We start from the raw sequence: 17,486 nt of genomic DNA on the forward strand, positions 1-17,486 counted from the left end.
TGACTTCCTCTCTCTCCTATTCAGACCTTTGCTAAAATGTCACCTTCTCAGTGAGGCTTCACCTGAATACCCTTTTGAGCAAACTGCCCTCATGTACTCCTCAGCCTCCTTCCCTGTTTTATTATCTTCATAGCAGTTATCACCTCTGATACATATTTTACTGATGTATTGTGCATCTTTCACTAGAATGGAACCCCTGGAAGGAGGGAATTTTTTCCTATCTGGTTCACCATTTTTATCCCAGATGTCCCAAAGAGTGTTAGTTCAATAAACATCTGATGAATGAGTGAATGACCCCAGGGTAGGTCCTTAGAGGGGTGAAAACATACCCACTTTTGGCCCCCAAAGAGCCCAGATTCTAGTGAGGAGACAAAAATTAAATAACTGGTTGTTTTCACATGGCAATAAGAGCAAAGAGGGAGATAAATGGGAAGCCATGATTATAACTGTGTATGGCGACTAACTAGGCTGGGGTGCTCAGGAGGTGACATTTGAGCCAAGGCCTCTCAAATGAGGAGCAAAGATCTGGGAGAAGGGTGTTTTAGACAGAGGGAACAGCCAGTGCAGAGTCAGGAATGAGCTCTGGGTATCTGATGAACAGAAGGAGAACCAGTGTTTGTGCCATGTAGAGGACAAGTGGAAAGGGTTAGGCATGGATTTGGATGGGCCCACAAGGGTTGGATTACGCAGTTCGGGACCTAAGGAGGGGAGGACTTGTTCTTTCACATGCTGCCCAGCTGTGGTGAATTTCAGTTGGTCTTTCCCCTCTCTGAGCCTCAATTTCTGAAATGGAGGTGGACCTGAGGTTCCCTCTGCTTCCAGACATTCTCAGCACTTCTCAAGACCACCCAGCGTTGCAGGTGCTATTACCAACCTCCTACCGGATGAGGAAACAGAGGCCCCAGAATGCTAAATCACTTTTCCAAAGCCACAGAGTAAGTAGGTGCACCGTCCATGTTTGAACGCTGGCAGTCTGACCCCAGGACTCATGCTCTTAACCTCCAACGGATATTGCAGACCCCATCACCGTAACAGGCACTGCAGTGCACTGGTTATGTGTCTTTGGTGGCAGACAAATCCTGCTATATGCCACTTACAAGCGGTGGGATCCCGGGTAGGTCGCTAGCGTCCCCTGAGCCCATTTCCCCGTCTGTACAATGTGCACCGCAACATTTACCTCAACCAACAGAACACTTGGCTGACCAGGAGGAATGAGGCGTGATTCCCAAACAACTGTGCGACTTTCTGTGAGGGATGGGGGGCGGGTATTGAGGGGCTGGGGATGTTTGGGGAAAAGGGACGCGGAGTCTTCCCGTTCCTTTTTTGCGTTGTTTCCTCCATTCAACCGCAGAGCAACTCTCGATCTCCCCCCTCTACCCCCCCATTTTTTTTTCCCCCGGGCTGGAAAGAGGTCGTGGTCCCTTTAAGTCCCGCCCCTCCCTCCCCCAAAACTTCCCAGTGTCTGCTCTCTTTTCGATCTCGGACGGCCGGCCAGGCTCGCCGCCGAACTGGTAGGGGCTGGGGGCGAGGGGTCAGGGAGGAGTGAGGGGGGATCCCAGGGAGGCGCCGCCCGGGGCCCGCGACCACGGCCCGTGTGCAAGGGGTGGGGGAGGGGCGGAGGCCGGGAGCGCGGGTGTGCAGATAACGCGGCAGCCCGGTCGCCAGCCGTGGGCGCGCTCGGGCGGCCAAGCTGCCTGGAACTTGCCGCGCGTGGGACGGTTCCGTCGCGTCCCGTCGGCGCGCGCCGGCGCGAGGGGCGTCCGGGCCCGGCGCGGGGGCGGGGAGGGGAGGGGCCCCTCTCTCCCCCTCCCCCCACCGCATTCCTCTGACGTCTGGACCTCGCGACCCCGCCCTTCAGTCGGAGCCGCACCGCCTTAATGCCGTCGCACTGATCACGTGTTGGAGGCGCTGCGCCGTCCCCCATCTCCGTTCGGCCGGCTCTTTCGGATCTTTTCGGGGTGATTGGGAGCTGATTTACATCTCCACCAGCCCACTCCAACTTTCGTATCTCCTCAAACCCGCGGACCTACCAGGACGGTCCCACTCCCTTAGTGCCACTGACCCCATTTCAAACTTAGTTTCCACTAGGACCCCTATTTCGGGAACCCCCTTTCACCCGAGTGGAAAGGTTCCAGAGCATCTTTGGTGGGCGTCCCCGCATTTACCACGTCTGTCTCCTCGCTTTCTAAGAGCAGCGTCCCCTCCTCCTCTCCCCCCTCCTCCGCCAGCAGGCAGCCCCATAAGGTTAAAGCCCTTAGGGCGGGATCCTAGGTCACCCCCCAGCCCCGCCCCCAGGTTCCGGCTGTTGGGCGTCGTTGCACCTTAGACTTGGGAAGGTGTACTCTGCGGGGTGGCCCTACCCGCCTCGGAGGAAACAAGGCCCGCCAGACGCTTAGAATACCCTAACTACTCCCCTTTGCAGAGTGCTGGCACTGTGCCGGGTGCTGTACCTGGCGCTTGGTAGGGTGGCCAGCTTCACTAAGGCCGAGGCAGAGACCACCGCTCCCTTGCTCACACAAGCACTTCAATGCTACGGAAAAAGCCACCAAATTGTGACGACCCAGAGTAGTAAGGGCTGTCGCGTAAGAACCATTGGCCTGAGCGATCAGGGGTTATTATGGGGGAAGCCGAGGGTCTGGGCTGGTAGGAACAAGGAACGCTTCTCAGAGTGAGCAGAGCACGAACAAGAGAAATTTATCCTTAGCTCTGGCAGGAGGAATAGCGGAGAAAGTGTTCTAGTTGGAAGGGCCTGCTCGGGCCAAAGATCCAGAGGTGCGCGAAAGATCCTTCCCTTTCTGCAAACTGAAAGGAGTTATTTGTGGTTGAATTTAGTGGTAGAGTGGTGAAAGGACGCCGGAGAACTGGACTGGGTCATAAGATAGTCGGCAATAGCAAATGGTTTTATACTGAAGGAAAGGGTCAGATTGGGTTCAAAAAATTTTTCACTGGCGTTGTGAAGGTTAGAGATGGAGAGGAATAGAATATAGTGATGGAGACAGAGCTGCACTGGCAGTTGCCCTTCTAACTTAGTTTGCCCTTGCGGGGCTGCTTACAGCAGTAAATAAAGACTCAAGATACTTCAGGCCTTCCCTCCTTTAGAGGGTCGCCCCGCCTCCAGAGGCGCCTGAAAGCGATTCGCGCATGCGTCCTCTCCTCCGATCCTTTCCTAGACTGCGCCAAAGAGCGCCTACGGGTCAGGGATGGGCTCTCCTTTTTCACCCAATCAGGGGCCACCAGTGGTCCTACCGTCTGGTGAGAGGACTCTTTCCACTCTCAACTGACTAATCGGGCGTCTTGCAGAAGATGGACACCTGCAGTAGCCAGTGGAGAGAGGCAAAGGGGAGGGGCCTCCTTGGTTCCTTGCGGAGAGGCGCGGGAAGGTAGTCGCTGTGACGGAAGACTAAGGGCTTTCGGTTTGATGGATTAGCGAGAAGACCAATGAAAGTGGGAAGGAGGCGGGGCTTTGGGGGAGAGTGGGGGAGCGCCGCTCCTATCAGGTGCTCCTAACGAGGCCAGGCGGTATCCGAAATCTGACCAATCAAGTTGGAGTTTATTTTAAGGCGGCGGGGTCGGAGAAATGACTGGCAGAAAGCGCTCGCCTATAAGGAGTGTCCCAGACAAACAAGGGCGGGCACTCCTGCAGAACGGCGTGAGCTTTACCCAATCGTTGAGCAAGGCGTATGGAGGCTTCCCCTCCCCCAGCGGCGGGACCACTGGCTCCCCCTATCGGGTGGGGGCGGCCGGTGACGGGCGTGTCCCTCCCCCAATGAGAGGCGGGGGGAGGCGGGTTCTGGACCGCCATGTCGCGGAGGCTGCTGCCCCGGGCGGAGAAGCGGCGTCGGAGGCTGGAGCAGAGGCAGCAGCCGGACGAGCAGCGGAGGCGGTCCGGAGCGATGGTGAAGATGGCGGCGGCGGGCGGCGGAGGCGGCGGTGGCCGCTACTACGGCGGCGGCAGTGAGGGCGGCCGGGCCCCTAAACGGCTCAAGACTGACAACGCTGGCGACCAGCATGGAGGCGGCGGCGGCGGTGGAGGAGCCGGGGCGGCGGGCGGTGGCGGCGGGGTGAGGCCAGGGCCCTAAGCCGGAGACGGCCGGGAAGGGAGGGGAAAATTCTCACGTTGAGAGCATTTATTTTGGGGAGAGGGGGGCTATGCGCACGCGCCCAGGCCCTCGCGCCGTGGACGGGGTGGGGGAGGGGAAGGCGTTGGGGAAACGGCGGGGTTTGCGCGAGGACAGGCGCTTGCGCGTGCGCGCTCTACAGAGCAGGGTGTGGGGGGGGCGGAGGAAACTGCTCGCGCTGCAGGTGGCGCAGTGCGCAGGCGCCGCGGGCTGGCTTGTGGGGCCCGGGCACGCGGTCGGGCCGATTTTTTCTTTATCATTTTCTTTTCTGGCCCCATGCGCAGGCGCACTTCTCTTGCCCGGGCCTTGTGGGTGGTTGGGGGCGGGGGCACCGCGTGAGCGGGGAACGAGTGGGCGGTAGCCTTTTTCCGTGCCTGAGTGGGGTATTCTGCCTGATCGCTATTTGATCTTTGTAGCGTCATGGTTTGTCTCAGTACAGAGATTGATATCTTTGAGGATATTCTCCCAGTCCAGAATATCTGCCTCATTTTTGTGGGCATTATAAACCGGAAGAAAGCGTTGTGAGAGGTCTTTTTAGCCGTTTGGAAGTTGAACCAAGCTTTCGAGTTATCACAAGTTTGCTTACATTTTCTGAGGGTTAACTGGGTGCCGTAGGTTTGATGAACCCAAATGTTCCTTGAGGGGTGGGCACTTTGTAAGGGATTCAGCCTCTTCAGTCTCCTGCTCGGAAAAGACAACCAGTTGTTACTCCTGGCTTGGAGCCCATTCCCTCCTCCTTGGAAGTTCCTGAAGCCTTGTCTCGTTCAGCCATTTGCAGAGTTTTCCACGGTTTAGCGGCGCTCTGTAGCCGTGATTTACTAGCATTTAAACCATGCCAGGCCTTGTTGCACGCATTTGAAAGGTATCTTAATTGAATTCTTAACACTCCTCTATGAGGTAAGGAATGGGCTTACTATTCCCCGTTTACAGAGGCGAGGTAAATTCCTTTAGGTCTTGTAGCTAGTCTGAGGAGGGGCAGGGATTAGAACTCAGGACTGTGGAGCTCCAGGTCGCTGATCTGGTAACCCTCAGGCGAGTGTGGCTCCTGTGGTTTGTGTGGTTCATTCCTGAAATAGAATCCAATTCTGCCCATGTTACATGGGCTTCTGCTTGGTGGTTCTCACATGGGAGGCTGGGCCCAGAGCCCAGGAGAGGTGGAGAAAGTTACTTTGCTCTTTCTTGATTCCCAGACACTTTTGTCTGTGGGTGGAAAGATACTTCCCCTGGGAAGGGAACTGTCTTGATTTTTAGTGGTACAGGTTGGATCTTCTCTTCTTTTGAAAGACTTTACTGTCTTTTTCGTTAGTCTGACCTAGGTAGTATTTTCCAATACAGATTTTGGTGAGAGAGTAAAGACTAGACGCAGACAAGACTGGCCTGGATGCCACGGTGTCTGAGGCACCTGCTGGACCTGGGGATGAGTGGTGGGGAGCAGCAGTGCTTGGCTGTGTGGTGATCGTAGGTTCCTCCACTAGGGGAGGGGCAGAAAAACTTGGGTGAATGCAGCAGAAAATTGAGTCCCCTTTCCAAGCCACTCTTTTCCCACATTTCTTTGACCAGTGGGAAGAGACTGGTGCTGGGAAGACTGTAAGATGGGACTTGGGACTTGTCTGGTCCTCCATTTTGCCTTCATCAGAAACTACAGTAAGAGCCATTAGGCATGTGGCCATACACTCAGGCCTTCTGCTCTGCTGGCCCAGAATCCTTTTGGGGTGATTGGTTGAATTGCTGCCTCTGGTTGCCCTGTGTGTCTTTTCTGGGTGACACACTCGAATGTTTTATCTGTCTGAGTCCCCAGTGGCACAGAAGCCAATAATCCACCATCTTGTACAGCAGAAAGTGAAGTCTTACTTTTGCTTCCTTTCTCAGGAGAACTACGATGACCCGCACAAAACCCCCGCCTCCCCAGTTGTCCACATCAGGGGCCTGATTGACGGCGTGGTGGAAGCTGACCTTGTGGAGGCCTTGCAGGAGTTTGGACCCATCAGGTACTCAGCTCAGAGGCCAGGGGTTGGGTATTCAGCTGAGTTAACTCCTTGGTGTCCTGTGTGTCACCGGGTTTCTGGTTAGAAGTAACTTGGCCATTTCGGTCCAGGTTCCTTTAGCTAGGTCCTGGGGCTCCATTACTCCTGGGGTTAGCCATTGTACTTGGATAAGTTACAGCAAGTTCCGTGTCTTCTCCTCCTTCCTTTTTTTCTCATTCCTTTTTTTTCTCTCCCTCTGCCTTGTAATTTTGGCACATGGTGAGTAATGGGAATAGAGTGGTGAACACCACTGTCTTTATTCCTCCCAGACAGTTGCCTACCCAGAGTGGTCAACACTGTGATAGGGGAAACCCAGGCGTCTGTGGGAGGCATCTGACTCGATCAGGTGAGGGAGGGGTTGGGAAGGAAGGCTGCCCAGAGAAGCTGATGCCAAAGCCGCACACAGCTCTTCTGCTTGTCATGCCACTTACAGCAAGGGGTGTTCAGGTCAAGAAACCATGACGGGCACAGCGGAGTCCAGAGGCCAGGGAGGAGTCAGATCACAGATAACTGAGGCCGTCCTCTGACTCTTGTCTCCATCCCCCTGAGAGGATTGCAACCTGTGTTCTCTTTGCCAGTTATGTGGTGGTAATGCCTAAAAAGAGACAAGCGTTGGTGGAATTTGAAGATGTGTTGGGGGCTTGCAATGCCGTGAACTACGCAGCCGACAACCAGATCTACATCGCGGGCCACCCAGCTTTTGTCAATTACTCTACCAGCCAGAAAATCTCCCGACCCGGGGACTCGGATGACTCCAGGAGCGTCAACAGTGTGCTTCTCTTTACCATCCTGAACCCCATCTATTCGATTACCACGGTGCGTGCCAGTGGTTATTCGTTAAGCTGCTTCTGTGGAATCTCCCTCCTGCCTTTTCTCCCTGTCTTCTCCCGTGAGCCAGACTGACCTGCCAGTGTCCCTTCATCTTGCTTGTGTTTGGTTTTTACAGGATGTTCTTTATACTATCTGTAACCCTTGTGGTCCTGTCCAGAGAATTGTCATTTTCCGGAAGAATGGAGTCCAGGCTATGGTGGAATATCCTTTGTTGGGAAATGGGTGTTCCTTGAGATGGGAGCTCACAGGGCTTGGTAGGAATCCATCTTTTCAATCAGCACGTGTCTCCTGAATGCCTGCCATGTGCCAGATGCCTTCATAGAGCCCATGGGCTCATGGAAGGGATGGTTAATAAACGATCACAGCTAAATAGGCCCTTGAACAGCACAGATTTGGACTCTGTGGGTCCACTTAAGGTGTGTCTCACTCACTAAGTGTATACGACAGTGTTAAGCCATCTGTGGTTGGTTAGATACATGGATTTTCAACCGCACAGAGAGTCGGCGCCCCTAAAACACACACACACACATGTTCAAGTGGTGTGTAGTGTGAAAGTGCAGGGTTCAAAGTGTGACGGGAAGGAAGAATGTGCCATGAGATACAAGAGGGAAGAACTGATACTCAGGCTGAGGACACCACATCTGCAGAGGTCCTCAGGTGGGCAGGAGCTTAGCGTTGCAGGAAGCGAACAACCTGACAACTGAAGAGTAGCTGACGAGGGGGAGAGGGTTCCTTAGGACATTGGAAGAAGTTACGGCATCCCGGGCAGTGGGGTGAACTTGGGTCAGGGTGCAGTGGTGGGAAGTCACTGATGGGTTTTCAGGGCAGGAGTATAATCTAGTTAACGTTTCAGAGATTGTTCAGGCTTAGTCAAGGCGTGTAGAAGTGGGGGGGGGGGGCGGGAGATGAGGCTGAGGAAGAAGGTGACTTGGCCCGTGAGGCTGGCAGAGAAGGTGGTTGCCGTGGGGCGGGGCGGGGGAGTACAGGTCTCGAAGGAGCTCAGGCCGCGTCTGCGCATTTGGGGCAGCACTCCAGCTGTGTCTGCACAAGTGGCTGGTGGCTATGGGCAGTGAACTAACCCCGAAGCCCGCTTGGAGCAGTCTTTGGGGTGCTACTTGTCCTCATCCCTCTCTGGTGCAACTTGAAGCTCTTTTCAGAGAGCTCTTGGGATGGGACTTTCCCTTAACTTTACTCACATTTGACTCTGTGCAGAGTGCCCAGCGGGCCAAGGCCTCACTCAATGGGGCTGACATCTACTCAGGCTGTTGCACTCTGAAGATTGAGTATGCGAAGGTAGGTCTGGGAAACGGCTGCCCCTTGTCAGCTTCCTAGGTGAGCCTGGAGCCTGGCTGACCTCAAGCTTTTTTTTGTCCCTGCAGCCTACACGCTTAAACGTGTTCAAGAATGATCAGGATACTTGGGACTACACAAACCCCAATCTCAGTGGACAAGGTAATCCTGACGGCAGCTTTGTTTTAAACATACCCGCCTTGCCTTCACTTGACTAGCGCACTTCATAGACCTGGACTCAGGGTTATGTAATGCCATTGGGCTCCTGTGGACATGGGAGGGCCTTGGGGATCAGCTCTTGGAAGATACACTCCAGTGGGAGGGGGTGAATGAGGGGCCTCTGTAGGTCCTAGCTGCTGCTTGTGGCCCTTTGACGCAGCAGAGGATGCAGGGTCAAGGCAGAGGCCTGGGTGGGGTGGGGAGCAGGGCCTCACTGAGCACAGGCCACGGCAGTGGCTTACAAACCAGTAGCAGCTCCCAAACGGATTCTGCTGCTTTTCTTCGAGGAGCCTGCTTAGGGTCACTGACCCCGTTCTCACTGGGCCAGGAATGGTCCTCTTGCTCTCCACTCTTGACAGGGTCTGCTTCTGGGGGGACAGATTGGGGATGTGACGAGGGCTCCCAGGCCCTTGCAGCAGAGCCTTTGAGCAAGTTGACCTTGTGGAGGTGAGACACCCTGGATTGGAGCAGGGCGGACACGCCTCACCTCACTTGTAGAGGGAATGCAACATCTCTGCAGGGGGCCCAAATGGACAACCCCCTTCCTAGAATCTGTCAAGAATGGTTTGCCTTGGATAGGAGGGAGAGGTGGAGCCTTGCCTTTGAAAAACAGCGGCGCCCCCTCAGCAAGACCATCCATCTCTGTTTCTGTCTTGGTCTGATACGTCGGACTAGGCCATGGGCTGAGGGAGGTGGCTGGTTGCTGACATCTCACAGGCCCCCGTTCCTAGGCAGGCCTGTCTTGTTCGCCCTTGCAGCTGGGAAGCCGTGGGCCGGGTGGGCTAGACTCTTCCCCAGGACCCTCACAATGGGCGCTGTGGGGCTCGCTGCCCCCTCCAGAGGTCAGAGACAAATTGGTGAGCGAGTGAATGTACCAGAGCGGGCAATGGCATTACATGACTGCTAACAGAAACACGGCAACCAACCATTTCTTCTCCAAGGAACATAAATAGAAGATGTGCAGACCGGCAAGGGCTAGTGGCAGGGGCTGGCTGTGCATTGGTTTTGATGCCTCTCAGCTTTGGCCGCCCCCAGGCTGGGGGTCAAAAACGAGAGCTGTTGAGGTGACCTGGAGTGAGGGAGGTGCTTCGCCACCCCCTCGGGAACCAGACTTCAGCGGCTCTGCCTCTGCACATTGCTCACCAACACACAGGGTAGAAACCACTAGCTCTTCCTGGAGAGAACAGAACACGCAGCCTCCACCACGTCCCCAGAAACAGCCGCAGACTTGAGCTCACTACATCAAGAACACCACACCGCGCTCCAAGGAACAGCTACAAGCACAGAGGCAGACAGAGACAAAGAAAGAGACGCAACATGGCAGCAGACACTGCTTTTTTACTAAACATTAAAAAAATGTCAAAATCCAAGCAAACTTGAACCCGAAAATGTACACAGAAGTAGGAAACACAGAGAACAGAGCTCTCCCAGCCAGCCAGCGGCGCTCTTTTCGGAGAACGTTTCATAGACTGAAGTAGATTCCATGGGCCTCCAAGACAATAGGATCCTCTCCATTCCTCGCCATGTGGGTTTGGTTTTTTTTGTTTTTCGTTTTTTAAGTCCTTTGGTTTGGGGAGGGCCTTCTTTTTTTTTTTTTTTTCTGTTTTGATATTTTTATTTTTTCTGCAGTCATCGGCTGCCAACATAATCTGCACCAACTGGAGATCAGAAACCAAAAAAAACCAAAAACTTAAACCACAACAGCAGCAAAAAATCAAAAAAACCAAAACAGACCTAAAACCAAACAGCCAAACAGCTCAGAGGTACACAGTTACCTGCTGGCGGGTAACTGGGAGTGCTCCCAAGGCCAAAAGCGCGGGCATAGTGGGGCCACTGGCACACCTCATAACCAGGAGACACGCACACGGAACGCTACACAGCCAGAAGCACCGCACTGCAGCACACAATGTGAGGAGGTGACAACATGGAGGGACACTACCCACTTCATACACCTTTATTTTCCACTTTTCTGATATCTTCTGAGGACAGAACATCTGTGAGCCATTTTTGATTTAATCAGAACATTGACTTTTAAAACAATTCTTTAAAAAAAAGTTGTATCGGATGTGTACCGTAACTTGTATTTATGACTGTAAAACCATGTGATGCAGGGTCGCAGTGTATGTTTGATGGGACGCCATCTTTCAGAACTGTGCTAACTCACTGTTGAAGCGTCCAATGGTAAGAGAAAATACAGATTTGTTTTTTGTGACAAATGGACATTGTACTCTGTACTTCTGCTGTAAGTAGCCCTTTTCCATCTTTGTAATGACTGTTGGAAAACAAAACCCAGGCCGGGTGGCAGGAAGGGGCAGTGTTCCCGAGCCCTGGGTTTTTGGAGTCAACCAGGCCTGGGTTGAAGTCCCGGCTTGGCCACTAACTTGCTTTGTGACCTTGGGCCAAAGTGTATTATAACTGCTCAGTTAAAAGTTAAGTGCTCATTTTCCTTATCTGTAAAACGGGACTAAAATAGTACCTACCTCATAGGGTTGTTGTGAGGAATTTAAGAAACGGTGATGTCTGTTTGTAAAGTACTTAGCACAGTGTTTGCCACTCAAGTGCTAAGTTAACGGTAGCGATTTTGAACTGCAGTTGGGGTTGGGGCGGGGTGGAACTGCGCCATTGTCTGAGACTGTTGATGCCTTGTACATGACTGCTCATTTGAACTGATGTTGATGTCGCCCTGTTTGTCCTTTCCTACAGTCCCTCTTCTTGGGGTGGATGTGACTAGAGGGGAGGGTGACTGGTACCAAGATCGAGAAAGTCTTCTCTCTAGAGAGTGGGCCCTAGCGCACTCAGACCCTTGAGGCTTTGTGGGCCCAATTTTATTTTTCTACCCTTCTCTGTGTTATTTTCTGGCTCTTAACTCCTCTCCCTTCATTGGGAGTTATTTTAGAAATCTGTTCCCGGCCCCCATATCAGCTTCCATAGTGGCTGCAGCTTCCCCAGAGGGGGAGCTCGGGAAGGTGAGAGGCCCGGAACCTGGCTTCATCCTTAACGGATGAAGGAAAGCAGCCTGCTTGGAGTGGGCGGCGGGAGGGACAGTGGGCTCCACCCTTGAGGCCTGGGCTTCATGCCCACCCTGGGTCCGGCCACAGGAAGGAAGCCCCAGTAACCCTTGTGAGGAAGGAAAGGCCACTGCCCAGGCCCTCAGGAGCTGAGGGACGCTGAGATCAGCCTCTAGTCAGGAGGGAGAGAGAGAGCTCTTTTTCCAAGTTAGGTTCTAACTGTTCTCTCTGTCTGCAGGTGACCCTGGCAGCAACCCTAACAAACGCCAGAGGCAGCCCCCTCTCCTCGGAGATCACCCCGCAGAATATGGTGAGGGCAGGGGGTTCCCCTCCGTGGACTCCCGTGGCTCATGTGCCCCTGCCCGCCGCCCGACGCGCAAATTCTCACCCGTCCTCCCTCTCTTTCCTTCCCACCCCCCAGGAGGGCCCCACGGTGGGTACCACAGCCATTACCATGATGAGGGCTACGGGCCCCCCCCACCTCACTACGAAGGGAGAAGGATGGGTCCACCAGTGGGGGGTCACCGCCGGGGCCCAAGTCGCTACGGCCCCCAGTATGGGCACCCCCCACCCCCTCCCCCACCACCCGAGTATGGCCCCCACGCCGACAGCCCTGTGCTCATGGTCTATGGCTTGGATCAGTCTAAGATGAACTGTGACCGGGTCTTCAATGTCTTCTGCTTGTATGGCAACGTGGAGAAGGTGAGCTTCCGCTAGGTCCACTGCTTTCCTTATAGACCTGGCAGCCCCAGGGGAGGCCCCGACCTTTTGGCCCCCCAGTGAGCAAAGAAGGGGGAAGGAGCGTGTTTAGGAGCAAGCAGGTCCAGAGAGGGTAACTAGTTTTAATCAGGTGACATTGCAGATGGATTTTATTTGGTCCTCATGCTATGTGGGTGATTTATTTTTTTTATTTTTTTTAATTTTCAGTGTTTTTTTTTTTTAAAAAAAAACAAGACTTTATCACATGAAAGTGTTAGTACTTAATATTACGTAAATATTACGGTGTATAAAATTTACCCATCACAGTTAAAGATCATTATGTGAGGATTTTCTCTGGAACACTTCAGATGATATGGCAACACTGAGCCTTCCTGCCTTGCCTGGGATAATAGTTGGCTGGGGCTGTCTGGTGACTGCCCACTTCAGACTAGGTCGTTTCTTCTGTCAAAGCCATCTGGGTCCTAGAAGCCTTTGAGTTTACAGCCCCTGGCTTGGCCCATTAATATTAGCAGCTAATAACGTGTGAAGCGGGTTTTTTTGTACCACTGTTAAAAGTGCTTTAAATGTTGTAAGTTGTTTCATTCTCACAAGAATCCTTAGTGAGACAAGCAGGGGAAGTAAAAGCATGGGGGGCAGATAACTTGCCCAGGTTCACATGCCTTTTTGTGGAAGCAGGACTCAGAGCTGACACTGTTTTTAGTGTTTTTATACCATAACCCACATAGTCATGACTCAGTATCTGTATATATGTCTGTTGATGGAAATAGCTGCTTTTTTCCTCCCACCATTCCTGCTTTTCTGTTGTGCTTTGTTAAATGGCCCGCTCATGGGTCAGGTCCTGAGGTTAGGGAAAGACTGCCTAGTCTTTGCTGCCCAACTTGGGCTGAGCACTTGCTGTGGGCCAGACATGCTTCTCTGTTCTCCTGGCTCCTCACAAGTGAGGAAATGGAAGCCTCGATCCAGAGCAGGAGTTGACTTCCTTCTGACTGACTTGGAAGGGACAGGAGAAGGGTCTCTGACAGCTGGGCGGTGGTGCTGATCACGGCTACTCTCCTCAAGGTGAAATTCATGAAAAGCAAGCCAGGGGCCGCCATGGTGGAGATGGCTGATGGATATGCTGTGGACCGGGCCATCACTCACCTCAATAACAACTTCATGTTTGGGCAGAAGCTGAATGTCTGGTAGGTACCCAGGCTCCTCGTGGAGGGTTGGAGAGGGACTGAGGAGAGGAGGGAGGGGGAATGGGGCCCACTCTGGACAGAGGTCAGAGGAGCACAGAGAAGCCAAGTGCTTATCCAGGCTGGAGTTGGGCGTGCAGGTGTGTTCCCAGATGCTCTTCTGAAACAGCGGGCGAAAGTGTGTCGGCCTCTCCTCAGCTGTGGCATACAGTGCTGTCAGACAGGAAGGAGGCCACAGTAGGAGGTGGGGGACAACTTGAGGTCTGACACAGGGCTCCCCTTCCCTCCTGCAGTGTCTCCAAGCAACCAGCCATCATGCCCGGTCAGTCATACGGGCTAGAAGATGGGTCCTGCAGTTACAAAGACTTCAGTGAGTCAAGGAACAATCGGTTCTCCACTCCAGAGCAGGCAGCCAAGAACCGCATCCAGCACCCCAGCAATGTGCTGCACTTTTTCAATGCCCCTCTGGAGGTGACTGAGGAGAATTTCTTTGAGGTGGGTGCCGTGGACTTGGTCCTTCAGCGTAGCCATCTGAGGAGGCCATTCATTTTTGAATTTTAACGAATATCTATTGAGCTGCTCTGCTGGGCTCTGGGTTGGGTGCTAGGGATGTAGCAGGGACCAAGAAAGGCTCAGAATGGCACCAGACTTCCAGCAGCAGTGGAGTTCGCCATGCTGCTTGTATTTTTGGCAAGTCAGAGTGGCTGCTCATTTGCCTTGAAACATTCCTCCCGGTCTGGGTGACGGACTGGTGATTGGAGTCCAATCTCGAAACATCCACACTGTCAGGCCATCTGGGGCCTAGATGACATTAGAAGGGAGGGTCCCATTATGGTGCTGTCAGGGAACTGGGGTAGCTTTGGGGAAGGGTGGAAGTCTGACTGTGGAGTTGGACTTTGGGCCTTACTGTGGCCTGAGGTGTTGCTATTCGGTTTAGCAAACATTTACCTAGTGCCAGAACACACCCAAATAACAGCTGAAGATGGGAAACTTAAAAAGCAGTTTCCCGGTTTTAGGCAACAAAATAGCTAAGAGCAGTGTTTCTCAACCTTTGGGGGGATTACAGGGACACCTTAGAGCGTGTGATAAAAGCTTAGAAACTCTTTTGTCCCGAAAAGTCCAAGTGTTCAGCTGTGGTGTGCTTCAGTTCCGCCATGTGGCACTCCTTGTGTTTCTAAGTCTGTCTGTTCTTTGTTTTTGTTCTGGCCACGCAGCATGCGGGATCTTAGTTCCCTGACCAGGGATCAGACCCATGCCCCCTGCAGTGGAAGCGTGGAGTCTTAACCACTGAAACACCAGGGAAGACCTTTGAGTCTGTTTTCTGTTTCTGTTGCAGATCTGCGATGAGCTGGGAGTGAAGCGGCCATCTTCTGTGAAAGTATTCTCAGGCAAAAGTGAGTAAACTGCCCCACCTTCCTCGCCCATTCCTTGACTGTAGATGGGCAGCTCCCTGGCTTTTGCTCAGGTCAGCCTTAAACCTTTGTTTTTCCCATCAGGTGAACGCAGCTCCTCTGGGCTGCTGGAGTGGGAGTCCAAGAGCGATGCCCTGGAGACTCTGGGCTTCCTGAACCATTATCAGATGAAAAACCCAAGTGAGTATCTGTGGGTCCTGCGGTCATCCATCCCCCTTGTTGCTTAATGGGTTGGCTCGCTTCGGGCCAGAGCCATCCTTCCTGCCATCAAGATAGGGCCCCAGGGATTTCCTTATTGTCACTGACACAGGCAGGTGGGACCTGGTCCCCAGGAGAAGCAGCCTGATGTTTCATGTGGGAGGGCCAGCCCAGCTGCTTGCTGCCACCGGCTCTGCCAGCTTGGGCGTTGCTCAGGCTTGTCCTCCAGGGAGCTGCCATTCTCTGTGCATCAGAGGCTGGCTCAGTACCCAGGAAAGGGGGCTGTAATAGCCAGCAGGTGAAATTTGCCCACCCAGTTCCTGGGCAGGCCTATTGTGCGCCAGCTGAAAAGCTGGGAATGGGATCCTCCATGGAATTGAAGGAAGAGGAGAAATGCCTTGTGTGTTAGTCTTGTTTTTGAGTCTCAAAAGTGGCAGTGAAGAGTTTGACCCTTGCAGTTGAATTGCAGAAAATGAGAGGTGTGTGCAAAACCAGGGGACTCTGGGTGGGGGGAGCATCCAGAGAGGGGTCCGGTTACACCTCTGTGCTCTCTTTTGCAGATGGGCCATACCCTTACACCCTGAAGTTGTGTTTCTCCACCGCTCAGCACGCCTCCTAATTAGGTGCCTATGGAGAGTCCCACCTGAGCAGGAAAACATTGCTTTCCTTTATGCTGGTTTTTTCTTTTGTTTGTTTTGTTTTGCAGATGTTCCTGTATTCCTTTTTTTTTAATGCTAGGTTAGTAGAGGCTTAACCATAATGGAAACGCTGGAAGTCTAAAGGGGGAGGGGAAGGGGAACTGATATCTCCCAAGATTAACCTTCACTTTTTAAAAATTATTGTACATGTGATTTTTTTTTTTTTTCCTGTTCATACATTTGTGCTGTCCGTGTACTCTTGGCACATTTCAATAAAATTGTTTGGAAAATAAACGTAGCACTTTCTGGGATTCTGGGGGTGTCTACTTCCCTCACAGTCTTCTGAAGAGGGGCAGGCCGGCCAGGACACAGCTGCAGCCCTTCCAGAGGGGCCGACCCAGCCCTGAGGAGCAGTGTGGGCCAGAGCTGCAGATTGGGAAGTGATGAAAGGGTCTTGAGGATCTGGGAGACCTGGTGGCATCCTTCATGGGCTCTACCCAAACAAGCTGGATCTAGTTGAAGAGTCTTTTTTTTTTTTTAAGTAAATAGTTGAAAAAATTAAATTGAAGAGATTTTAAAAAGAAGAAAGCCTTAATCTTAAAAAGTAAACACCCGCCTTTCTTTAAGGTTGGAAAATGAAACCTCAAAAGTGAAAGTCATCTCCCCACTCCCCTTGAAAACAAGTTTTTCTTTTTCCATAAGGAAAGTTCTATTTGCATATGTGTCTTAACAGAAAATGCTTTGTACTGTAAGATGTTCTCATATCACATGCAGGGCAACCTCATTATCTTCAGTCTTACACAGTATCTTGTGTGGATATGTCATAATTTACTTCGTTCTGAAGGTAATTTCCCATTTGCTGCTGCAAACAGTACTACTATGCATCTTCATACAGATGTTATCCAACTTCCTTGATACTGATCTGGAGGTAAATTCCTAGCAGTGGAATTGCTGGGTTAAAGGATACATTCAGTTGCAACTTGATAGATATTCCCCAGTCTTGGTGTGTGGGAACTTGTGCTTATGGTTGGGGCTGGGCCATATGGGTGGAGGGCAGACGATAACCTGAAAGGGAGCCGCCTTTAAGAACCTTGACTCATACTGGAGGGAAGAGATCCTGCAGAGAGGAGCAGGTCAAAAAGTCCAGTTCCTTGTGTGCGCTTGAAAAAACCCACTTTGCTAATTTCCTGTAGAGTTTTTAAACATTAACATCTACTGAAGTCAGATGGCATTTATCAAAGTTTCATCAGGAAAAGCTTCAAACCTCTAGACAGAAACTACAGTCACCTTGCAGCTGTAAAAATCTAGGATTATTTTAAGCTAATCAAGGGGGGTAAAAAGTAAATTTCCCCATTTTGTCTGCCAGCACCCAGTCTTCATCCCATGTTAGTAGTTATGAGTCTCCTAGATATTCTATGCATATATTGTTTTTTATGAAGGTACAGCCATCTATAACTTTTTATAGCAATCTAACTAAATGTTCTACATCTTTAAATTTTTTTCTCTCACATCTTGGTATCTGCATGTGGTTCCAGAGTTCTCCATTGTGTAGCTGACCAAACAGTTCTCTGTTTTCCAAAAGATCCTTACTATCTGACACATTGAGAAGGCAAAGTAGGACTTACTTGGTGATCCTGTGGTTAAGACTCAACCCTTCCCCTGCAGGGGGCTCAGGTTTGATCCCTGGTCTAGGAAGTTCTGCCTGCATGCAGTGTGCAGTGCGACCAGAAAGAAAAAAAAAGTCAGAGTTTCATTGGTGGTACAGTGGTTAAGAATCCACCTGCCAATGCAGGGGACACGGGTTCCAGCCCTGGTCCGGGAAGATCCCACATGCCCCAGAGCCGCTAAGC

At 52.2% G+C, this 17,486-nt stretch overlaps 1 protein-coding gene across 3 annotated transcripts; it reads left to right on the forward strand.

Moving 5' to 3' along the window:
* Window positions 1-1,438: 1,438 nt before the first annotated feature.
* Window positions 1,439-15,930, forward strand: HNRNPL (heterogeneous nuclear ribonucleoprotein L). 3 transcript variants are annotated; one of them, XM_067719396.1, is made up of 13 exons: window positions 3,767-4,061; window positions 5,988-6,106; window positions 6,721-6,958; window positions 7,089-7,174; window positions 8,170-8,266; window positions 8,353-8,425; window positions 11,729-11,800; window positions 11,912-12,192; window positions 13,270-13,391; window positions 13,682-13,883; window positions 14,725-14,782; window positions 14,885-14,980; window positions 15,559-15,930. In XM_067719396.1, the coding sequence occupies exons 1-13, from the start codon at window positions 3,801-3,803 to the stop codon at window positions 15,615-15,617; spliced, it is 1,764 nt and encodes a 587-aa protein (XP_067575497.1). In that variant the 5' UTR covers window positions 3,767-3,800; the 3' UTR covers window positions 15,618-15,930. The 3 variants fall into 3 exon arrangements, with proteins under 3 accessions (XP_067575498.1, XP_067575496.1, XP_067575497.1); XM_067719397.1 differs by lacking the exon at window positions 3,767-4,061 and adding an exon at window positions 1,439-1,511 and having other exon boundaries at window positions 11,729-12,192; XM_067719395.1 differs by having other exon boundaries at window positions 3,763-4,061; window positions 11,729-12,192.
* Window positions 15,931-17,486: the final 1,556 nt, after the last annotated feature.

Source organism: Pseudorca crassidens, chromosome 20 (genome assembly GCF_039906515.1).
Source record: "Pseudorca crassidens isolate mPseCra1 chromosome 20, mPseCra1.hap1, whole genome shotgun sequence".
Taxonomy (NCBI): Eukaryota; Metazoa; Chordata; class Mammalia; order Artiodactyla; family Delphinidae; genus Pseudorca; species Pseudorca crassidens.